Source organism: Erpetoichthys calabaricus, chromosome 3 (assembly GCF_900747795.2).
Source record: "Erpetoichthys calabaricus chromosome 3, fErpCal1.3, whole genome shotgun sequence".
NCBI classification, from domain to species: Eukaryota; Metazoa; Chordata; class Cladistia; order Polypteriformes; family Polypteridae; genus Erpetoichthys; species Erpetoichthys calabaricus.
The window spans coordinates 65,347,444-65,369,627 of record NC_041396.2 but is presented as its reverse complement, the minus strand read 5'-3'; the positions used below and the strand labels follow the sequence as shown (position 1 = coordinate 65,369,627).

At 39.3% G+C, this 22,184-nt stretch overlaps 1 protein-coding gene across 2 annotated transcripts in view; it reads left to right on the top strand.

The window, feature by feature from the left end:
• Positions 1-21,552, top strand: part of asap2a (ArfGAP with SH3 domain, ankyrin repeat and PH domain 2a) — a 220,762-nt gene extending 199,210 nt beyond the window's left edge. Inside the window, exons 22-28 of one of the 2 annotated variants that reach the window (XM_028796885.2) lie at positions 3,199-3,451; positions 6,328-6,486; positions 7,314-7,491; positions 8,936-8,991; positions 13,618-13,718; positions 17,389-17,511; positions 19,322-21,552. In XM_028796885.2, coding sequence (XP_028652718.1) covers positions 3,199-3,451; positions 6,328-6,486; positions 7,314-7,491; positions 8,936-8,991; positions 13,618-13,718; positions 17,389-17,511; positions 19,322-19,396 — 945 coding nt within the window. In that variant the 3' untranslated portion in view covers positions 19,397-21,552. Of the gene's footprint in view, positions 1-3,195; positions 3,452-6,327; positions 6,487-7,313; positions 7,492-8,935; positions 8,992-13,617; positions 13,719-17,388; positions 17,512-19,321 lie in introns of both variants that reach the window. The other variant, XM_028796884.2, reaches the window with a different exon arrangement.
• Positions 21,553-22,184: the final 632 nt, after the last annotated feature.

The window sequence follows — 22,184 nt, the reverse complement described above, 5'->3', positions numbered from 1 at the left end:
GCCTTGAAGCAGTTGCTATTTTTATTTATATTTCCTAAACTGCAGAGCTTGAGGAAAAGGATAATGCATAAAATGTCTAAATCTATTGTGGCCACATGAAGCTGCTTTGCCTTCATAGTTAGTTTAATACCAAACTGGGCAACTTTGAAATTTTTGGCTGGGTGGAAATGAATTTGTACAGAGTGCGTTACTTTGAGCTGTTTTTATCCCAAAACTGTTCATGTTTTTTCAACATTTTCATTGTCCTTTCTACCAAATAGCCTTCTCTCTTTTCATTTAAAGTAGAACAAGAATTTACATCCCTTTTCAAAGCAGGGGGTATGAACATTTGTCTATTTGGACTGCAAATAATCTCGCAAAAACTCTTGTATTTCATGACACAGAACTGATGGCTTCTGTTTTCTGGCTCCAATACTACAACACTACCTGACTCCAACCCCTTTGTTCATTTTCTCGGCACTAAATGCACCTCTTGTCTAATGCCATCTTTAAGTTAGCTGTGCCCCTTAATTGCAGTCACATGTACAGAATACATTGAAATTCTTACTTGTATGTGCCGATCATCTCTACAGTTGGCAGCATGATTAGTGAATACAGTGGATTCAGAAAGTATTCGTACCCTTTCACTTTTTACACATTTTGTGATGTTGCAGCCTTGTGTTACAATCATTTAAATTCATTTTTCCCTCATCAAACAACTCTGTGCCCCAGAATGACAAAGCAAAATAATGAATTTAGAATTTTTCGAAAATTTGTTAAAAAGAATAATAAATAAATAAATAACTGAAATATCACCATGACCATTTACTCCACAATTAATTGAAGCACCTTTGGCAAGGATTCCAGCCTGGAGTCTTCTTGGTTATGATGTGACAAGCTTTGCACACCTAGATTTTGGGATTTTCTGCCATTCTTCTCTAGTGATCCTCTCAAATTCTGTCAGTTTGGATGGAGACTGTCAGTCAAAAGCTATTTTCAGGTCTGTCTAGAAATGTTTGATTGTGTTCAAGTCCAGGCTATAGTCAGGCAACTCAAGGACATTTTGAATAGCCCTTAAGCCACTCCCGTGTCCTTTGCTTTGTGCCAAAGGTTATTATCCTGTTAGAAGTTGGACCTTTGGCCAAGTCTGAGATCCAGAGCGCTCTGGAGCAGGCTTCTCTGTACTTTGCTCATCCTTGACTAGTCTCCCAGTCACTGCCACTGAAAAACAAACCCACAGCCTGATGTTGCTACCACCATACTTCACTGTTGGAATGGTATTGCTCAGGTAATCAAAAGTGCCTGATTCCTCCAGACATGACTCTATAATTTTGGTTTCATCAGACAAGAGAATCTTGTTCCTGGTCACTTTTCTTACCATGGCCCTTTTTACATGATTACTCGGTTTTGCCAAACACCCAGCTCTAGAAAGCATCATGGTTACTCTAAACTTATTTCAATTAAGAATTATAGTGGCCACTGTGCCTCTGGGGACCTTCAGTGCTACAGGAATTTTGCCTTTTCAATATCTGAGCTTTAAAACAATCCTGCGACTAAGCTTTGCAGGCAATTCCTTTGAAATCATAGATTGGTTTTTGCTCTAATTCAAATTGTCACCTGTGGGATCTTCTGTAGACAGGTGTGTGCCTTTCCTAATAATATCGTCAATTGAATTGACCACAGGTGGACTCCAAACAAGGTGTAGAAACATCTCAGCGATGATCGATAGAATGAACCAGACTTCATGTATCATATTAAAGGGCTTGACTATTTATCAATGTGATATTGCAGTTTTTTATTTTTAATGAATTTGCAAAAATTTCTAAAATCTTGTTTTTGCTTTGTCATTCTGTTGATTGATGTGGGGAAAAATGAAGGTACCGTATATACTCGCGTATAAGTCAGGTCTTGAAACACGAAAAATCGATCATAAAATCAAACCCCACTGTGCCACTGAGCTACCTAAATCTGACCAAATGAAAAAAATATTTAAGCAAAAAATCTGTAGGAAATTTCTGCAAAAGGAGAAAATAAATAGCTTTCAGGAACCCCTAGTTTCTGGAAAGTACTACAATTTAGATGGATAAAGAGGATGGACAGGATGGTAGCACAAGGGGTAAGCTTTGTTGCCTCATAGTTCTAAGGACTTTGGTTCAGTTTATTGCCCAGTCACAGCTAATGTGGAGTTGGCACATTGCACTCTCCTGGAACCCTGACTTCCCACCATGTCCCATCGAACTGGTGTCTTTGTGGTATTCATGAGCGTGTGTATCTGAACATGACTGTGTCTGGCAATGGAGTTGCATCCCATCCAGGGCTGGTTTTTACATTGTGCACAATGCTGGGGGGATAGGCAACAACAACAGCAACATTTATTTGTATAGCACACTATACAAATGTTGTAGGTCAAAGTGCTTTACAGGATGAAGAAAGAAAAAAAGGGACAGAAAATATAAAAATTAGGCAAAATTAATTAACAAAAAATAAAGTAAGGTCCAATGGCCAGGGGGGACAGAAAAAAAAAATCCAGAAGGCTGGAGAAAAAAAAAACAAAATCTGCGGGGGTCTAAGGCCATGAGACAATGATTTCTCTGGCAAAAGTGAATTCAGAAAAAAGATTGAAAATTTAAGTATATGATTTTGAAAAACATATTTGTAGGATTGTGCTGTAATAATGACCTTAAAAGTTAAAACTCTTCTGTATTCTAGTAGAAAATATGGAATATTATTTGGTAACTGTATCATTCTTGATTTTACCGAGACCTGAAAACAATAGCCTGCTATTGTACCAAAGCCTTATCTACCATTTTATATTTAAAAAAGGTTAAACAGTGGCATGGCTATTTGTTTCTGCTAAATTGTGCAAAACATAGAGTTAGAATTTGTGTGTTTGTGAAATTTTATAAAACAATGCTATGTGTTTAATTCTGTGATATTAGGCTCTGATTTCTTGTAAAAAATAGTGGATTCAGAACATTAAAGCACATATGTGCACAATTTTTATGTAAGACCACTGTGGACAGTTTTTATGTAAGACCACCAGTGGGTATTTTCATGTGAAGGTGTCATTTTTAAAAAAGCAGATTTGTAAGATGGCTTGTACTATCATAATAGCACCACAAACTAAGCCTATTTTGCACTATACTGTACCTTCATTGATAGTTTAGGAAGTCAAGGTATAACAAAGTCTAACATGAGCCATTTTATTTCTTTTAGCAGCCCAGCCCTTTGCGCAGAGATGAAAGACCTATCAGCTGTTATCAGCCTCCCAGCGCTCCTCTTCAACCCACAGCAGCTGCTTTGGCAAGAGACGCAGCAAACCTTGTTAAGGACAAGCAGAGAAGTTACGTTCCAAGCATGATCAACAATGAGACGTATGGAACAGTTCTAAACACCAGCCCAATTTCAAACCAGCCAGCAGCCCCAGTGACCACCAGTGGTCCTCCACTGCCACCAAGAAATATAGCCAAAGGTGAGAAGCTTTATAGACCTGGTGAGAGATGTTCCAATCTTTGTTTTATGGTGTGACATGCACAGATTAGTCAGTGTGTTGCTAAGGAATTGAGACATATTATATGCACAGCTACTATGGCACTAAAGAAGGGCAAAGAAGTATGTTTATAAAATTAAACTGTGCCCTGTCAGGATGACCAAGAATAACGTCCTCCATGATTTTGATTCTGTTTCCTTTGTAGCTCTTAATATTAAACCAGTAAGTGTTTTACATGATCACTGATAAATATATATTTTGGTCTAAGTCTACTAATGTAGCTAACGTATTTTAATTGTGTGATACAGTGTTACAATGGGAGGCCTGTCATCTTAAAGGAATATTCCATGCAAAAATTATATTTTTTTAGATGTTACCCAATGTTAATTTGTAGTGATAGGCAAGAAAAATGTTTAATCTCATGTTTTTATGGATTACAAAAATAAGAGACCAATTCTGGATCACAGCAAACGACATAAAAATGTTCATCAAAAAAATCTCACTTTTCTCATGCCACATAATCAACAGATCAAGTCATCTAGTCATATTCTCATAATGGGAAAATATGGATGTTTTTTGATAGTTAATACCGTGCAGCCTGACATAGCCAGTGTTGTACAAATGCTTCCCAGGTGTGGCGAGTTTGGCTACAGTCTTGTTCATTTTTCATTTTGTTTCCCCATCTAGTCATAGTACCTAAAACATGAGACATCAGGAAAATGAGCATGTTTGCTGTTAGTGAGATCCAGAACACCCATATTACATATCCTCATTGTTGCATTATAATGCATTGTACTCTTGGATGAGTGGTTTTTGGTTCTCAGCTGTCACACACACAGAGCCCGCCCCTACAAACAGGTTCAAGTTCGCTGTTCTGTCTTCTCAATGCAGTGAGATGGTTACTTGCATGTCATTCACAAAAATGAGATATTAGTGGAGTAAAAGAAAATGATACAATGCAGTAAATCTAATATCAGACATACTGAATGTAAATATTTATTAATGGAAAACACACACGATATGTACACTCCTGCTGTTGTCATTTTTAATGAAGGCCTTTTGTGTAGTTTCACAAAATCAAACACAAATTTTCACTTTGTTGGAACTGTGATCTAAAACCTTTAACTAGAACTATCAAGCTAAGAAAATATATGAGTGATATTATGAGTAAAAAGTGAATAACAGACATCCCATTTAGGGTTGGTTCTTGTGTTTTGCTGAATGGTGTTAGAACAGGCTTTAGCTTCCTGCAGATGTGCACTGGATAATGTAAGTAGAGAAAATGAGTGGGTGTACACAGTCTGCAGAAAAGTCTCTTTTTCTCAGTTAGTTTTCTTTTTTTCTTACTAAAATCCAAATTTTAAATAAATATCAGAATTAAGTGGCAGTGACATATAGGACCAGAGATTAAGCAGAGTTTCAGTATATTTCCACATCCTTTACAGACAGCCCATTCTACAGTTACTACTTAATGCCGGGTAGCCAGTGTTTTCTGCAGTTTATTAAGGAGATAAGTCAAATTCCGCCAAAGTGATGTCATCTTAGAAACAGGCATCTGTTTAGAGTTATCCTACACGATGGTGGAAACTGGAACAGATATGCGGTGCAGTCTAAGCTACTCTGTATATTCCAGTGAAAAAGATAAAATGTACCTTATGCTGTCAACCTGCCATCCTCTCTATTCCAAACTAAAATGTAAAGGAAGGCCAAAAGTAAAGTCTTAGCATACTGTAACACATACTGTAGCTTACTCTCAACTGTGAAACATAACAGATTGAGCAGAAGAAAACAAACAGAGGGTATATTGAAAAATCTTTTGTAGTATGTACAGTTTCATTTGCATCACTGCAGGATACCAGCATTTTAACTCAGTTCACTTACAACGTTGCCATTGTCCTCCAGAGAAGACACACGTCATAATGCAAACAGCACCTGTTTATTCTATGTTAATTAGTGTTCCATCCATCCATTATCCAACCCGCTATATCCTAACTACAGTGTCACAGGAGTCTGCCGGAGCCAATCCCAGCCAACACAGGGTGTAAGGCAGGAAAAAAACTCCACCGCAGGGCACACACACACACCCACACACCAAGCACACACTAGGGTCAATTTAGGATCGCCAATCCACCTAACCTGCATGTCTTTGGACTGTGGGAGGAAACCGGAGCACCCGGAAGAAACCCACGCAGACACAGGGAGAACATGCAAACTGCAGACAGGGAGCACCCGGGAAGCAAACCCGGTCTCCTTACTGCAAGGCAGCAGCGCTACCCACTGTGCCACCGTGCCACCCGTTAATTAGTGTTCTCTTATTTTAATTCTTATTTTGTCTTTTTTTTTCTTTCTTCATCATGTAAAGCACTTTGAGCTACATTATTATTATGTATGAAAATGTGCTATATAAATAAATGTTGTTCTTGTTGTTAAAAGTGTTCACACCATGTTCAGGTATACCTAAAGTATGTAACTCTTTTAAAAAATCAAAGTTAAAATTGTGATCCATTCACAATACTCATCTAATCCTCAAACCCACTTAATCCAATCCAGGGTCATGAGGGAATGACTTGTTAATGCATTGAGTTTTTTTTGGCCTTTTTTCAAATCCACCATTACATGTTACATCTTAATTTGCTGTTTTTCATTGATTGTCTGAAATGATTTGATGACTTACCACATTTAGATCTATAGTTTGTGTCCTCAGTTACTATGATTTTTTTTTTATAAGGTATAGGTAAGGTCGGATTTTGCAGTGTGAAAAATAAAAAAATGATTTGTTTGTGTGTGCGTGCGCATACTGTATATTCAATACATCAAGTGCTACACATCATTCAGATATCTGGCAATCTCTTTTGCAGTTCAGTTCCCAGTTCCAGGTCCAGGAGTACAGACCACAAGCTCCAATATGTGGAAGTCTGGATCCTTGGGAATAGAAAACAACAGCAGGCAGAGATCCTCATCTGACCCCCCCAATATTCAACCACCCGTTCCTCCTGTTCGTGTGACTTCAACAGCAAGTGAGTGAACTCAAAAATAAAGTTAGCCTCATTAAATTCATACTTGATATCTGCTTGCTTCTAAGCAGCTGCACTCTGAGGTCAAGCAGCAAGAACATTTCACCAAGATAATTCAGTTGTGTAAAACTAATTATTTGTTAATCAAGCATTACATTTTAATTTTATGTAGCACCATTTATAGAGTGGGCGATTCGGTAGCACATTAGTAGCACTGATGCCTTGCATTAAGGAGACCAGTGTTCACATCTCAAGTCTGCCCTATGTGGAGTTTGCATGTTCTCCCTGTGCCTGATGGGGTTTCCTCCCACTGTTCACAAACATGCAAATTATGTGAATTGTGTGTGTTTGGTGTGTGTGTGTTTGCCCTGCAATGGCCTGATGCCTGTCCAGGATTTGTTCCTCCCTTACGCCTATGCTAGCTAGGATAGGCCCCAGCCTCCCTCAAGCAAGTTTAGTCTGGATTAAGTGGGTTAGAAAATGACATGAAATGACTATTCATAGACCTCACTATTATACTAAGGTATTTTATAATTGTTCTTATTATTTGGCACTAATCTGTCTTTTCAATTGCTCAATTTACAGTAGGTTTTGAATAAAATTAGCTAAGACTATTTAACAATATTTACATACATAATGTTGGCTCACATTTACAAATTTATGTTTAGTAGTTTTATATTTTAAGCATGTGCTAGGTTTGATCCAATTTTAATGGAACAGTTAATCAATACAATAAATTTAATCTGTTTTAAAATGAAAATATGCAAAGCATTCACATATTACTGATTTGATGTCTCTATTGTTTCTTTTTTTTTATTAATTTAATAAAGATCCTCCTCCACCAGCCGCACCTCCACCACCTGTGGCAAAAACAGTTAGTGTTATGGAAGCAATGAATCTTCAGTCAAAACAGCCAGGACCACCTCCTCTCCCTCCTGTGAAGCCGACACCACCGCCACTTCCTCCACACCCACCTGGCAGAGCCACACAACCAAAATCTCCAGCCAGGTACAACTTTGGAAAACCTTTATGTTTCTGCCAGTGTTGTTCGTAACCACTCAGCACAACAATAATCCTTTTAAAATAGTCCTCATTTTTTTAATGGTGGTGCAGTGCTTAGTTCTGACTACTCATACATCTAGTATCCTTGGTTTGAACCCTACACTCGGTTCAATTTGTTTAAATTTTACTCCAGGTATTCTGGTATTTCTCCCTCATACTGAAGACGTGTGGTATGGATTCAGTTGACAAATGTCCCTTTATGAGTGTGTTTGTGTGTGCGTGTGTGTGTGGGGGGGGTGTTCATGAACTTTAGAATGTTTGTGAACTTGTGTTTGGTTTTGGGCTGTCAGTTCGACATTTTTATGACAATGTTGCATGGATCTTGTAGCACTCCACTGTGCAGCAAATATTGTCTGACATGCATTCAAAACTTTCCAGAGTACCGCTAGGATTTTTTTTAGTTGCTGGTATTTGTTTTTGCAGTGCGGCTGTTACTATAATAGTCAAGTATAAAAAGACATGTACAAATGTATGTGCATAACACTCAGTCTTTAACCTATGTTAAGTAAATATTTGAATATATTCTAATTTTTAATTGGAACATTCCAAACCTTAATTTTTGGCTAATTTGACAGCCCTAGTCTGGTTGGGTGAAGGAAGCATTCAAGATTTCCAAAGTATTTTTATTCTTGTACCTGTTCAGATGGCAAAAAAGTCTACTATATCCTCTACTCTGCTGTAATGGATTGGTGCCCAATCTGGGCCAGTTCCTGCCATATGCTGTATACTGCTGAGATAGTTTATAATTCCTTAGGTCATGTTATGTCAGTTTTTATTAATGTAAACATCCTGTAGCTTCTCAGCTTGACATATCATGCATCCATCACTTTACCTGTTGAGAATATTCTGTGATCCACATTTTTCCCAATAATACAAGGGTTCCAATAAAATGTTCAGTCTTGTTTCTTTTTAGGCTGAAATTGCAAGCTTCCCACAGATCGCACCCAAGCTGGGAACTGCAGTACAATAAATCACTTTTAAATATATTAACATTATTAATACGAGTGATGCGCTTGCCTTGAAAATCAAGCTTTCTGCAGCCACTTAAACCAGTCAGCCTGTTTGGCCTAGTGGCTAAGGTTTTGAACTGTAACCCCAAAGTTGCCACCATTTGGTTGCTGAATGACCTTTTTGGACTTCCAGTTGTACAAATATGAAAACAACTGAACTACACTGATATCTGCAAGTTGCTATGGATAAACATATCAAATACATATGTATTTTTTGATTATTATGAAATGTTTAGATTAATGTAGTTTTGATTATTTAATAGTTACATTTCTGATATTTGTATATGTATTTAGTTTGAAGATGTTTATGTTCATAAACTTAATCTCAAAAGGTAAATAAAATTTAATTCACAGCTGTGTGCATATATTTATATTTGCAGTACTGAGAAAACATTCAACAAAGGACCTCTTGGACTGGGATCGGTTCCTAAACCAGGTAATTTAAAGTGACTTTCCCCCATTTTTCTAACTAGGTCACAATTGCTGGAGGAGAAAAAAGAAAGGTATCACATTAAAAAATGTATATATACACTTGTAAACTTGATTTACGGGAGTCAAAGACTATATAAAAAGGTGTAAAGCTGGTATTACAGTATATAATGTATAGCTCCTTGCCATACACTGGGTCTTCTGTGAAATGCTTTAGCTGATGTTACTGTAGGCAGCTTTCTGCCAAGCACCAGCTTGTCACACAGCGGCAGTTTTATGAATGCAAAAGAGAGCCGTGGAGCCGTTTCCTTTGTTGTTTGCTAGTTGCCCAGAATAAGAAATTCCCTTCAATGGGAGAACCTCAGTGGTGTTGCACTTCCTTATATCCCATCACAGGGTGCAGTGTTTAATTGTTCACAGTCCAGGTTTCTGTTCATGCTGTGCATTATAGATTAAAATGCTTAGTCACTCTTGTTCGCCAATATAAAAATGCCTTCGTATATTATGTCCTCACTGCTGGTCTGAGAATCAAAAAAATGTGTATTTGGAGCTAATAAATAATCATTCAGTCATTGATTCCCCACATGTAAGTGGCATGTAATAAACTGTTAAAAACACCACATCATTTTTAAGCTTTTAAAAAAAGGTTACTTCTGAATAATATATGTGCATTCTTAAATGAATGAGTTGATTAAAGTAATCCATCCATCCATCCATCCATTTTCCAACCCGCTGAATCCAAACACAGGGTCACGGGGGTCTGCTGGAGCCAATTCCAGCCAACACAGGGCACATAGCAGGAACCAATCCCGGGCAGGGTGCCAACCCACCGCAGGACACACACAAACACACCCACACACCAAGCACACACTAGGGCCAATTTAGAATCGCCAGTCCACCTAACCTGCATGTCTTTGGACTGTGGGAGGAAACCGGAGCGCCCGGAGGAAACCCACGCAGACACGGGGAGAACATGCAAACTCCACACAGGGAGGACCCGGGAAGCGAACCCAGGTCTCCCAACTGCGAGGCAGCAGCGCTACCCACTGTGCCACCGTGCCACCCCATTAAAGTAATAATAATAGTAAATTTTATTTATATAGCTCCTTTTCAAACTAAGAAAATCCTGTTCCAAAACCACAACAGAGGAGTTCTTTATCAACACAGAACCATTTGCACATTTACGTTGCTTAGTGTCAGGTAGGGATGCCATTGTTGGTAAAACAGTCACTCACGTGTCATTGCATGGAAACACACAGGTGTCAAATGGAATCATGTGTGGAATCCTGTTAAGTATTATGAACACCATGTGTGCATGTGAACTGGGCTGTAGTAGGCATTCCTGGAATGCTTCATATGTGCACTGTCAGACACCGATCCATCTACATAGCTGACCTAGAAGAGGTGCAGATGTCACACAGACATTCCAAGGAGATGGTAGTCATTTCAGATGAGTCCAGTTGGAAAATGGCGCAGTGGTTGTACATGCAGTGTGAGTGTTTTTCATAATTGTGTTTTTTTGTACACCATGGTTTTTTAACTCAGAGCTTCTGTTTTTGTGGTTTGTTTTTCATTTTGGCAAAGTTTAATTTTATTTTCATTTTGCTCCTTTCTTATGCAACAAAACCTGTGAAGCATTGCATAACTGCATCTGTCCCATTGCGAACGTCGCCAGATGTGATATGAAAAATATGGTGACGGTTACTACACTCACTCTTTTTTGGATGATTATGATATGATATGCTTAGTTAGCTTATTTTCTAAGTGGGCCCAAGTGTTAGGTTTGTTTTCTGGTTCTTTTGACTTTCATTTTGACTTTGACTTCTGATTTACTTCTTACCCTTTGGTTTCTAGATACCTGTTTATTTCTTGATTACTCAGTTTTGAGCCTTCACTTCCCCCTAACTGCTGCTTTTTGCCTACTTATATTATCTCCTAGTTTTTTGCTTCCTGTCCAAAATCCATTCTGTGTTTCATAACAGTACAGTAAGTGACAGGAACATATTTGTTTGGTCAAAGTGCTGCTTGCAGTCACTTGTGGCTCCTTCAAGAATGATCTTTGAATAACTTATGACCAAAAACAAAGCTTTTAAAAATCCTGTATTTTAAATAGCTCATTGTTTTTTTCTTATTTGAATTAACAACAGTTAGCCTTCTGGAACATTAGAAGCTGTGGCAGCTGTAGCTAAGAAAGTTGGGAGTGCAGGAAAATAGTTAAGTATTTTTCCATGAATTGTAAAATAACTACCATAAAAAGTAACATATTTGCAGAACATGTAACCTGCATTTTAAAACTATAGCCTGATTTATACTTCTGCGTTGACCCTTCCCCATCAAAAGCAGTTTATACTTCTGTGTTGCACTATGCTGCAGGCACATGACTGAACACTAATTGGTGCTCATTGACTCCATCTGTCTGTGCTTCACATGTGGTGCTAGTCAGGAGAGAGAAACCTAAAATACAGGCAGCGTTTGCCCTCCAGGATCACCACTTCTCTTGCTACACATTTTCTTCTGTAGACGTACGTATTTGTCCCTCACATTTTTCCATAGTTTCATACATTTGTTGAAGTGTCATATAAATGCTGATATTTTCTAACTTCAACAAGTCTTTCCTCGAACTGCCCCATATTTACTTCAGAGTAATCAAAGACACACATAAACACATTTTAAGACATAAATAGTTACCAAATTGGCCAATCAGAATCGTAGGGGTCTGTGAAAGGTTTACATCCATGCAAGGCTTAATCATATTTTTAGGGAGGTCCGCATCAGTCTACACCTTAGGCTCGATGCAGAAGTAATTATACTTATTAATTATTATTAATTATATCAGCCTTTACACCATGTTTGATCTCTGTGCATCAAAATGCAGTGTAAGCAAAGCGTCCTCCAACACATTTTTTTCCATTTGCTGAGATAATTTTTTGAATATTCCAGATGTAGTCTGACGTGGCATTCCTGGTGAAAAGCACCTTTCCTTTGAACTAGTAGGGTTTTTGTGAAGCATTTGTAGAGAGCACTGTTAAATACCCAAACAGATATCATAAAAAGCCATCTTCTGTTAACCTAGTTTGAGAATTCTTATGCCAAAACTGTAATTAAAATGTCTACCACAGATGCAATTTTGTGATGTCTGGTTCATGTGAGTCCTTATGACAAATCATGTGGGAAATGTAATCTTTGAAGTTAAGTTCTTCATAAACATGGTACATGTAAATTTGCCACACAAATTTTTTTTCTACAGTGAAGTATGTTGCATAAATTAAAAATAAATTATCTTGCCTGCTGTGGTGCATTACAATGGAGGGTATAGGGCATGGAGGAAAAGCTTAAAATCCAAGTATGTTCTTTTTTTTCAAGTCAAGACAGCTATTTAATATTGATCAAACTCATCCTTTAAGTTTCAAAAGTAAGGACTTTGCTAGTGGCAAGTCTTTTGTAGCATTTTGACAACCTTCCCTTGAGGGGTGATTTTTTTACTTTATGTTGGTCACTTAGATGTGCAGAGCAGTAAGAAAGTTTTTTAAAGCTTAAAATTGAGTTCATTCACTATGGACCTGTGATATTCTCATATTAAGTTTTGAAGGAATTTAGCAGAAATTGCTTGTTAAGACTTATAAGACTGACCTGTTCATTTAATTGCTCGATAATGTAACGGTTGAAAGGCTTAGGCTGGAATAAACTAATAGAGCAGAGGACAATGGAGATTATGTAAAAGATCATCAGAGTGAACAGCTGAGTGAAAACTGACCCATTTTTCTCCTTGTTCAAAGCATACCTTTGCAGTTTCATTGTGTTTGAATTCTTGTATGCTTCCTACTGTATGCCCTTCCTGGTTCTGTTGCTGACTGCCTGCCTTTTTGCAGAGTTCATCCAGTTTCCAGACAACTTTAAAATACCAAATACTGCACATTTTCATACCTTATTGTGAAGACCCTCATGTTAAACCGTATGACATACTCTGGTTCTCTTATGTTTATTTCACCCACTGTACCATTTGTACATTTTGCTTATGTCTGTTGTAACATTTTACATGTTTGACCCAGTAATTTTACAGCTTTTTTCACAAATTAAACAGGGTGTTAGATTCTTGGGAGTGGCATGGGGTCTTGTCATGGAAGACTGCCAGGTTTGCATTTTCGGGGACATTGACTGTGCCATTTGTGATCACAACTCATTAATTTACTGATAAATGTCTGGCATAACTGCATGTGCTGCCAGGAAAGCCTGAGCCAGCAATCTTTAATACCCAGCCACTAGATCACAATGTGTAAATGAAGACATGTCAAGTAGGGTAATGTAAAAGAATTTCTGTACTCAGTAGTTCTGCATAACATGTTGTATTAAGTAAAACAGGATATATTTCTGGTTATTGTAGTTCTAAAATAAGAATGAAGTAAAGTTTTTGTCCAGAAATTAATTAAACCTCATGCATCTGTCTGTATTCCTGTGTCATCACAACAAAAACTATTTTGGTTAAGTTAGAATTGCAAAGCTATGCATCGGATTTTTTGACTTTTGCGATCATTTCAAAATATCTTTGCTCATTTTTTGACTTGCTTGTTATCCTGTATTTATGTATCACAGTAATATCTGCATAGTTATTCTTCCATTTTTCTCTTTTGCACAGAAAAAGAATTTAAGCCGGCAGCAGGGTCACAGTTGGGATCCTCTCAGAACTCCACTGGACAGACCCAGGCTCCTGCTCCAATGCCAAGAAAGTCCTTTGCTGTAAGTGTGTACTTTAAATGGACCATTGCAGTTCTTACCAAAGGTCTCCAAATGTTGTCACCTTGTGCCACAGCTGAATAGTTTAATGTACTTTTCTTCCCCACTGTGCTGAGTCTTCAGCATTTTGACAGAAAGCTTAAATTACTCTACCAGTTTTAATTAGCAGTGAAGGAGTCTAGTATGTGGTTAACAAAATGTTAGAATACACCCTCTCATAAAGCCTAAAAAACAACATTCATGGTGTGGTCATTATGTGCAGTTTGTGTTGTTATCAAGACTTTTTTACCTAATTGTAGCAGGCATATTGGCATGGCAGCAGGAAGCTCACATGTAAGGGTTAAATTTGCAGTAACTGTATACACCAAATAAGGAGTTAAGTTGGTTTAAATTAATAGAGGATACAATCAGAGAGAAGTGTTGAAACCGATATGTAACGTGGTTAGGGTTTCGAAGAGCATAGTTGTCTTCATAGTACTTATAATAATAATTCTTTACATTTATATAGTGCTTTTCTCTCTACTCAAAGCGCTTTACACAGTGAGTGGGGAGCCACTTCAACCATCTCAGATGTGTAGCATCCAGCTGGATGATGCAATGGCAGGTGATGAGAGGGCCAGAAAGACTAGGCTGTGGTGGGCAATTTAGCCTGGACAACGTGACAGACGACCGGGGACCTTGCCCTACTGGGACACTGGGAGAAGGGCAATATCTTCCCCGGGGCACAAGAGGGCAGCCCCCCCTTGATTACATCAGGACCATGGATTGGGAGCTTTGAAGCTCAATTCTGTTGGGGTCTGTAGCCACTGCCAGGGGGCAGGAAGTGCTGCCAGAAAAGGAACCAAATGCACCTGGAGTGCTTCCAGGTGCCCATGTAGCACTTCTGCCACACCAGGAAGTGCTGCAGGAAGTCCATCAGGGCACACCTGGAGCACATCCAGGTGCAACATAAAAGGAGCCGCCTCACTCCATTTGGAGAGCCAGAGTCGGGAGGCAGAGGACGGAGTTTGCGAGTGGAGGAGTGAGGGCGGTGGAGAAGAAGAGAAAAGGCAAAGGAAAGTAAAAAGCACTGAGTAATTGGTACACAGTGCTGTACAGAAGGGAAATAAACGGGTGTGTTTTGAACATCTGGCTCTCTCAGTGTCTGTCAGTGTCAGGGCTTCTATCACAACAGTGGGATACACCCTACTCTTTATGAAGGATGCCGAGAGATCTTTTATGACCACACAGAGTGAGGACCTCATTTTTACATCTCATCCTAGGGATGTCACCATTTTTACAGCACAGTGACCCCGTCACTGCACTGAGGCATTTGGATACACATTCAGACCACAGGGTCAGTACTGCTGGTTTCACCAGCACCTCTTCCAGCAACAACCTAAGCTTTTCTTCGATGGTCTCCCATCCAAGTACTGGCCGGACCTGAACATGATTAGCTTCAGGTGGATGACCTCTTCTGAAGCACAAGTGGTATGGCTGCTGGCCATACTTAAATGGAAGAAGTTTGAAATGACCATAACTCCTCCTAGAGCTGGTTACCTAAGCACACTGAGCAATTGTAGAAAAAGGACCATGGTAAGAGAGGTGACTAAGAACCCAACATTCACTCTGGCTGAGCTCCAGATAACCTGTGTAGAGATGGAAAAATCTTCAAAAATTACAACCATCATTGCAACACTTGAGCGATCTCTGCTTTTTGACGAGAGTGACCAGAGAGAAGCCTCTCCTCAGTAAAAGACACAAGGAAGCTTGCTCAGTGAAGGGGTCTGAATACTCTCTAAATTCACTCTATATATTATATGGTATATACAGTTTAGTAAAAGTACTGTAGCTTTGCATGGCAGTAGTCCACATTCTAAGGGAAATACTTTGTCTCTTACATTTCCATCTTTGGTTAAAATCGGTTCACATTTCTGCCATTGGATGTTCCTCAAGCAAACTATTGTTGTACTTTTAGTAAACAAGTCCCTCATGAGGGAATACCCCACTATAAATAGATGGTATAGAAGGAGGGGCAGCCACACACTTCACAAGGCGACAGGCTAATAATAAATAAGACAAGAGCTTATGTCTTCATATACAGAGTATGTAGGATGTAAGTGGTCTTTGAAGAAAGATGGATGATTGTTGTGACCCCTCACATTTCTCCATATGTTCTCACAAACTTCTGCGGGGGGCACAGTAGAGTCCATGCTCACTGACTTCATCACATCGTGGTGCGGCCCCTGATTAGATCAAGATCATAAAGCACTGCAGTGAGTGGTGAAGATGGTACAGAATATTACTGACAGACAATCATGCGATTAATTGTGATTAAAAATTTTAATCGCTGTTCAGCACTAATTTTAATAAAATAAAAAAAAATATTCTTGCTGCAAGTAGCCGTGCACTAAGCCAACTTGTTTGATCACTGATGTTTCTTTACTACTCAATGGCTAAACAAAGAATGTCCTCTCTTGCCTACTGTGTCCTCGTAACCTACACATTATACTGGGGAAGGGATAGAGAATGTCTGGTAGGTAGTTTGTGTGTTCAGTCATATAAATGATGGACCGCATGGTTGAACTGTTTTTGTCATTGCCTTAGAGCTGCAGACCCATGTAAGCATTCTGAGTCTGGACTCAGTGGAGAGCACCATATAAAATAAACTGAACTGAAACAAACAGTCAAGATAAGACTGCATGGGTTTTTTTTCATTTTGTCCTCTATTGTAGTACCCCATTTGAAGCCTGTCTAGATTATTGCTTCCTGGTCTGTTCTTTCAGTTTATGTCAACGGTTTACAGTGCACAAATGATTTTCATAATATGCTGTCCATGATCCCCACTCCCACGCGAGTTCAGTAGAGCTGACCAAATCCACAAAGTTTTTGTTTCTTAATCCATTCACTCATTTATTCATTTGTATTTCTGAGCCTGTTTACCCAGTTCATTGTCACCCAGAGCAGAAGCTTATCTTGTTGACATTGAGCACTGGGCCCCAGCTACAGGTGCCATCTCAGTGTACAAACGCACAGAAGCCCAAGCTTACTTCTGTTAATTTAGATCTGTCAAAGCCAAGGTAAAGTCACATTTCAAAATGTCTATAAAATAAATAAAACAATTCTGTGTATATAAGACACTCTGGTTGCAAACATCAGAAAGCTGATGAAGTTGGTGTGCATGTGCATTTGTTGCCCAGTACACAGTTGCATATTTAAAAAAGAGAAAATTCTTGGCATGGGTTGAAAATCGTTGTGTTAACTAAATTAATTGTCCATCTCCTGCAAATTTTATTTGTAGAAGACCTGATGTGTTGAGTGTTTTCATGCCAATTTCTTTGTGAACACTGTGCACACTCTTTGATGACCATTCTGCTCCTGTGAATGCTTCCTCACATTTCCTGTTGTGTGCTCATTTACTTCATTCTCCTCTGTTTGTCCCCATGAAATGGCACTGAGACCTGATTTTACTGGGAATCTGTAGAAGGTGCTTCATAGTACAGGTTGTCTGCCAAAAGTGATAAAGTGAAGCCTATTTTGATTGAGTCCTTTGCACATGCCGTGTACAAGTGTAATGGCGTTCTGCTCAAATAGAGATAATGTTGTCTACACACTCGGCCAAACTCCTTTGAGCACAGTACAGGAAGTCTGCACAGACCTGGATGAAGATAAGCTTGTTTCTCTCTTTTTTCAGCAAAAACAGAAGCCAAAACGTGTCAAGGCCATTTACAACTGTGTGGCTGATAACCCTGATGAGCTGACCTTCACAGAAGGAGAAGTGATCATTGTGGATGGGGAGGAAGATCATGAGTGGTGGGTAAGTGCAGGCCAGTTCTTCATTCTCTTTTGTCATCATCCTCATCCCCCTTTTTTTGACCAATGAAATGTCCTAATGATACTGGCAGCTGGTTTATCACAGATTACCTTTCTCTTGGCAATATTTACAGTGCCACAAGACTCCAAAAGTGACGCAAGCCTGCATCTTTGAATCAATGTAAATATTTACATTAAGATTTGTTGGCTTATCGGACTCTTTTATCCAAAGCAACTTACAAAAGAGGTCAACAACATCCAGTAACCATCAGTCTGGGGGACATGTGTTACTGGACAAAATTCCAAAATTGATTGAGCAAATCCCTCATCTTTGTCACTGGCCAGCCTATTATCTCCTTTCCTCCAATCTGCTTTCATTCTCCCCCTCTAGCACTTGTGCTTCCCTTTTAAAAAGGGGTGTGGCTTAGCTGCGGCAATCAGCAACTCCCGGTGCCAATTTGGGTCACAGATGATTTTGCACGTGTGAACTCAGTGCAGGGCCATCCACTCCCTCATTGTGCATAGGAACCGCTCCCACCATGCTACCATGCCCCACCCAGAGATGCTAGTGTGGCAATTAAGTATTTATTTCAAATACGCCAACCAGCTGTGGACCTCACTTTACCACAGTCTGCTAGCAAAATTGTGCAGTCATGCGGCGACTTACGGCCATTCATCAACATGAGCCAAAAAGTTTTCCTAATACCTGAAACCTCTTGCTATGTGTAGACTGCCATTTGCTAAATCCTACAAATAAGCTAACGTTGCCATTGCCAGTTAAGTCATCAATGCACAGCACAACTTGTGTAATCTTTCTTTTATGTGTTAGTAAGTGTCACCTCATAGCCTCGTTCCTAACATCACTAACCAACCTACAAACACTTCAAGAAAGGAGATATAATAAAAGGCACTCCTGCACATTAAATGGTACATAGCAGTGTTTAGATAAGTGGTTGGCACACTGCTGTACAGCCCCTCAAAGGCATTGCCCTGTCTTGTACAGTACTGCACAACGTAGCTCAAAAACACGGATTACCTCTGCAACCTGAGATGAACGCATGGATGACCCAGGCCATGTCCCTCAGGAAATTCAAATGGCACTTCGAATGTAAAGAGACTTGTGTGTACTACAACATTGACTTTTTTATGTTCAAATAAAATGTTCTTAATGTCTTATAGTTCAGCGTATACGGCCTGTGTCTGGGCACTGCACGATGGCACATTGCAAATGCTCTCTCCACTCAGCTGCTCCCACTCTTGTTTTTTCCCTTTTGTTTGTGACTCCTACAGAGAGACCAAAGCATGTTTTTACAGTTCTTTACTTCAGTCAGTAATATCTCAAGTTCACATTCACTCAAGTTCATTTTCTGTGTTCTTCCGTGGCTTGTAGTAAAGATGGATGTTGGCCAAATTTATATGGATGAATATTTAAAAAAGATCTTTAAGCCTTGTACTGTTACTGGTGGGTGGTGATGGGGAGTAGCTAAAGTGTGCGCACAATCATATAGTTTTTTAGGTTAATTTGTGATTAATAAAGGAACTTTGCGTGACACGTAGCATACGTATAATTTTATAAATTCATCTTTTTTTTTGTGCATACACTTTTTGCCTGTCAGGTGTAAGCTGAGTCTTAGTATGGAATCTCAGTAACATTTTACACACGGGACCCCAGTTCATTAAATGAGATCAGCCTGAGGTAAGACGACTCGCTGATTGTGAAACTTGATGCAGTCAGAGTGAAGCCGGGCACAAGTCTGCGTCGATTGTTGATTTTGCAGGCATCATTTATTCACCCATTTCTGCTGCTCTTTCAGCTGGGCCACATTGAAGGAGATCCTACCAGAAGAGGAGCCTTTCCTGTCACCTTTGTCCACTTCATCGTCGACTGAGGACCACCTCTTCCATGCTTGTACTCCTCTCATTTGCACTGGAGTGTCCAGCGTCCAAGCGCAGGAGGTGTGGAGTGGAGTCGAGCTCTTTGCTCTCGGAGCAGAAGTAATCTATGCAGGTCTCCAGTGAGAGGTTTTCACCAGTGCGTCTGTCCCTCTGTTTGTACCAAACACGACTACCTGCGTTTCATCGTGAATTTTCAGGATGCACTTCCAATCTGTAGCACATGCCTAAACAAGCCTTCTGTTGCAATAAATGCACTTTTCGTAACGGTGGAACAACTGTGGTTATTAAGGAAGAAACAAAATGGGTGAGCGGTTTTTAATTTTTTTATAGGCTGGAGATCAGAACTGGAATACCAAACATTGTTATTAAAAATGCTGCAAAAATGCTAATTTAATGCAGTAGCATATTGTGTATATGATGATCTATGGACATGTATAAGCTAAATTTAAAAAGGATGGTGCCTATGGGATTTATTCATGATAAGCATTATATTTATTGCATGTTTTAAGCAAAAAAAAAAAACTATACTGGAACTTTTACTGGAATATGTCAAGCAGTAAGGATACAGAAGTCTACCTGCACCCCAAGCCCTCCCCACTTTGCTGAACTTTATATATGAATATGGCAGACCACGCATGGCACAGCTCCACCTGGTTAAGCCATTATTTCAGGAATCCCATTTCTCCAAGGCACCGGGAAGCCCCTCTCAGTTGGGTCCATCCTGGGGATTTTTTGCTGCCTGGTTGGCCTTGGAGCTTTAGGATCAAGACGTCAAAAAGAACAGCAGTTCTACTTGACACGACCTAAAGCATACGTACGCATGTATTCTGGACTTGACACTCCTTTGAAATTCGCTTTTAGACTTCGAAAGACGTTTGTACACTAAAGCCTCGCAGTCCAGTCTCTTTGCTTTTGCACGCCATGGGATGTTTTGCATGTGCGTCTGCATCTTCCCGATTCTGAATTTACCAGGAGGCATGAAGGAAATGCAGAAAATTCATAGTGCGAGAGGATTTCCCTCACAAAGATGACTTACTGTATACCTAAGCAAAACTTTTTATTTGGCAGCCACCAAGTGCGGGTGCTGGCGGGCATCTTGTCGCTGCCCATCTTACTTGAAATGCCACATCCACAGCTTTATACGAAATCTCCTCCACAGTAATAACCTGAACTGTTTTTAGTGACTCCAAATTGCTGCCATGTTGTCACTCATTCAGGTTGTCTAAATAAACACGAAGGTGATGATGAGAAATCTGCTTGTTCACTAAAATATCTGCCGAGGACTCCATGTTGTTGAACAAATGATAATTCTTTGCTCTTTTTAGAAATTGTTGTTTATTTATTTTGGCAGAAACGTAGCAGAGCTAAGGAGTAAATCTGCTGCACTGACACATGATGTGATGTCATGAGCCCCCGATTGAGAAGAGTGACCATGTTAGTGTGTCCGCCTGGGCTACAGGAACGTTCCTTTAGCTCAGCAGACCAATATTCATAAACTTTCCAGTCTGCTGCTGTGCTGGCAGTAAATTTAAAATCAGGTAGAAAGTGGCCTGCAACTGAAACGGTGCGAACACCTTTTCTAACATATCACCATTCTATCAGATGCTAAAAAGACCTAAATGAGCCGGGAGCTGAAACAACTTACGGGATAAACCGTTCCCAGCTTACTCAACACGTTCTGCCGTCTCCCACCACGTGTGAGAAAACACGACGTCCAAATCCCTGAGGGCTGCTTAGTTACATTCCTTGAAGTTTTTTGTATTTTTTTTGGAGATATTTTTGAAGAGGTCCTTTGGTGAATGTTAATCAGATTTTTTTATGTTTTTCTATGAGTTCAAATTTTCAGTACAACAAATGCAACACATTTGTATTTTTAAATACATAAGTGCACACTCACTCACACACACACACAGACAATATATATTATATATATATATATAGTTTAAATCCATTTAATGTAATGAGTTTGATTTAGTTGCAGAGCAACTGTACATACTGTATATCCTTGAGAGACTTATTCCTGACTGCTGTTAGCGGAGACTTGACAGCAGAGCATGTGTAATAATAAATGGATGTGCCACATAATCCTTCTTTCATCTGTTTATTCCCAGGGATTGTAACAATAAACCCGTTACTGTATCTAATCGTCCACTTGGGCTGCTTTGTGATTTGCTTGCCTTTCACTGGAGTGCCTTGATCAAATTCAACAATCATTCTTCTTTTGGTCACAATATTCACATTTGCAGTGATGTTGGCTAAAAAGGCTACAAAACAAATGGAAGCTGAAGATGCCAGTTGCGCAGGTTTGCATTGCCATCAGCCAAGTGACAAGAATGAGCCCCGTCTCTTACTGAACTCACTTTTTTTAATTAAACTTGTTGCATTTTGAAGAGCGGGTTTTGTCCCTTTCTTGTGCTTAAAGCAGGCGACGGTGCCATTGTTTTGTAACAGGCTCAATAATGTTCACTCATGCGGGAAAGAGTCTGTTGGCACATATCTGGACTTCATTCATGACTACAAGTGTTCTGTTGTCCTAAAGAGACGTGTGCATCTTGCTTAGTAACTTCCATACCTATTGAGCTCTGCTTTTCATATGTGCTATGCTTTGTAAAATTTGTGACTTAAACTAATACTCTGCCCAAAAAGGATATCTTTTTTTCTATTTTACTTACCACTTGTGGCTCATAGTGATGACTATGAAAAAAATGTAATCATGTCATACAGAATAAGTGAAAATAGATATAATAGAACCCAATGGTGACCTGCTCAGTCCAATGGCAA